The sequence below is a fragment of the Penaeus monodon genome, chromosome 7, assembly GCF_015228065.2.
Source record: "Penaeus monodon isolate SGIC_2016 chromosome 7, NSTDA_Pmon_1, whole genome shotgun sequence".
Classification (NCBI taxonomy): Eukaryota; Metazoa; Arthropoda; class Malacostraca; order Decapoda; family Penaeidae; genus Penaeus; species Penaeus monodon.
The window spans coordinates 46,563,433-46,565,932 of record NC_051392.1 but is presented as its reverse complement, the minus strand read 5'-3'; the positions used below and the strand labels follow the sequence as shown (position 1 = coordinate 46,565,932).

Genomic DNA, 2,500 nt, shown 5'->3' with positions numbered 1-2,500 from the left:
CAGCATGACCTCGATCCTCCGACTGGCCCCAGCCTTCGCCGACAAACGTAAGTTCTTGTGACTTCTATTCTGAGGATCAGTCGAAATACATCTGATCCAGCAGTAAAAACACAGAGCAGTGTCATAAATTTCCAACAAAGTCGACATATACTAAATACATTTATAAAATTGTATTTTTTCAAGGCAATATGAATACATAACACAACAAACAGAGACATGAACAAGACATTTCTTTCAACAGACTGGCAGGCTCTCGCCCACTGAAGAACGATGAAGGGAAGGCCAGTGTTTTGGTCGGTGACGGACCCGAAGGCCCAATATCGGTTGCTGGCGGGCAGAGGAACCGTAACGTGAACGCACGCCGGTTGCTGAGACGTAGCATCTCAGTGATTACTGGTACTCGTCGTCTCGATAACCATTCTGACGAAAGGCACAGTGATGCTCAACGCACCGGAGAACATCTAGACGCTCGATGGGCTGGAGAACGACGTCTAGACACCTCACAAACTGAAGAATATCGTTTAAGCACTCGACGTGCTGAAGATCAACGCCTTGGCGCTCGCCATGTCAAGGAACAACGTCTCGACACTCGACGACATCCAGACACTCGTTTTACTGAAGAACGACGCTTAGATAGTCGGCGAGTTGAAGACCGACGCTTAGACACTCGACGTGCAGAGGAACGGAGTCCAAGTATGCAAAGATCAGAAGTAAGTCTTTACATTCGACATGATTCTTTGCCATCTGAAGAACGACAATCTGTAGACCGACGACTACACTCTCGCACGTCTGAAGTTCGCCTCGAGACTAGACAACAACCAGAAGAAAGGCGTTCCCGACAGTCTTCCATTCGTCGAGCTGTAAGTGCCATTGCCTTCGCAGGTTCATTTCCTAATCCTGAAACACGCCAGTTTGGTTTCTTGACAAGGAGGCTTTCGTTTTATAGAGATTCTGCCAAAAGTACCAAAGAGGCAGTCTCTAGGGAACGTGTAGATCGACGTCTGAGTTCGAGAAGAGCTGAAGAAAGACACTCAGCTTCCAGGGCCTCTGAAGAACGTTTGAATCCCAGGAGAGATTCTGACGAACGACATTTAGATTCCAGGAGAGCCTCTGAAGAACGACGCATGGATTCCAGGAGGGCATCTAAAGAACGTCTATATTCCAGGAGAACTTCTGAAGAACTTCTAGATTCCAGGAGAGCCTCTGAAGAACGACGTCTGGATTCCAGGAGAGCCTCTGAAGAACGTCTGGATTCCAGGAGAGCTTCTGGAAGAACGTCTAGATTTCATGAGAGCTTCTGAAGAACGGCGTTTAGATTCCAGGAGAAGTCTGAAGAACGTCTAGATTCCAGGAGAGCTTCTGAAGAGCGACGTTTAGATTCCAGGAGAGCTCTGAAGAACGGCGTTTTAGATTCCAGGATAACTTCTGGAAGACCGTCTAGAGTTCGAGACCTCTGAAGAGACGAACGTTTAGATTCCAGGAGAGCTTCTGAACAAAGTCTTTGATTCCAGAGAGCTTCTGAGGAACGACGTCTGATTCAGGAGAGCTTCGAGAACGACGTATGGATTCCAGGGAGCTTCTGAAGAACGTCTAATTCAGAGAGCTTCTGAAGAACGTCTGGATTCCAGGAGAGTGCTTCTGGAGACCGTACAGATTCCAGGAGAAGCTTCTGAAGACGTCTAGATTCCAGGAGAGCGTCTGAGAACGGCGGCTGTCTGGATTTCCAGGAGAGCTTCTGAAGAAGTCTGTATCCAGGAGAGCTTCTGGAGAACGTCTGGATTCCATGAGAGCCGTCTGAAGAACACGTCTGGATTCCAGGAGAGCTGTTTGAAGACGTGTAGAATGTCAGCAGCGCTTCTGAAGAACGTCCTGGATTCCAGAGAGCTTCTGGAGAACGGCGTCTGGATGCCAGGAGAGCCTCTGAAGAGCGTCTAATTTCCAGAAGAGCCTCTGAGGAACGGTGTCTGGATTCCAGGAAAGCCTCTGAGGAACGTCTAGATTCCAGGAGAGCTTCTGAAGAACGTCTGGATTCCAGGAGAGCTTCTGAAGAACGTCTAGATTCCAGGAGAGCTTCCGAAGAACGACGTATGGATTCCAGGAGAGCCTCTGAGGAAAGACTTCTTGATTTCAGTAGAACCTCTGAAGAACGTGTAAATTCCAGGAGGGCCTCTGACGAACGTCTAAATTCCAGAAGAGCTGAAGAACGACGTCTGGATTCCAGGAGAGCCTCTGAGGAACGACGTACGGATTCCAGGAGAACTTCTGAAGAACGTCTGGATTCCAGGAGAGCTGGAGAAAGACGTTTGGATTCCAGGACAGTCTCTGAAGTGCGACGTCTAGATTCCAGATCATACCAAGAGCAACGTCTAGGATCTAGGAGCATTGCAGGAAAGGACCGGCAAGATTTCATCTGGTCTTCCCACCTAAATTCTCGAAAAGCACCTGCACTGCAACGTCGTTTAAGTCTACCTGGTGATGGATTAGATTTTAGCGCTATGTT

General features: G+C 48.4%; 1 protein-coding gene across 1 annotated transcript in view; it reads left to right on the top strand.

Moving 5' to 3' along the window:
- LOC119575399 (apical junction molecule-like) overlaps positions 1-2,500 on the top strand; it is a 4,133-nt gene that overhangs the window by 704 nt on the left and 929 nt on the right. Inside the window, exons 2-5 of the mRNA XM_037922989.1 lie at positions 1-47; positions 242-1,262; positions 1,326-1,403; positions 1,881-2,500. The exon at positions 1-47 is cut by the window's left edge and continues 93 nt beyond it; the exon at positions 1,881-2,500 is cut by the window's right edge and continues 115 nt beyond it. Coding sequence (XP_037778917.1) covers positions 1-47; positions 242-1,262; positions 1,326-1,403; positions 1,881-2,500 — 1,766 coding nt within the window. The remainder of the gene's footprint in view (positions 48-241; positions 1,263-1,325; positions 1,404-1,880) is intronic.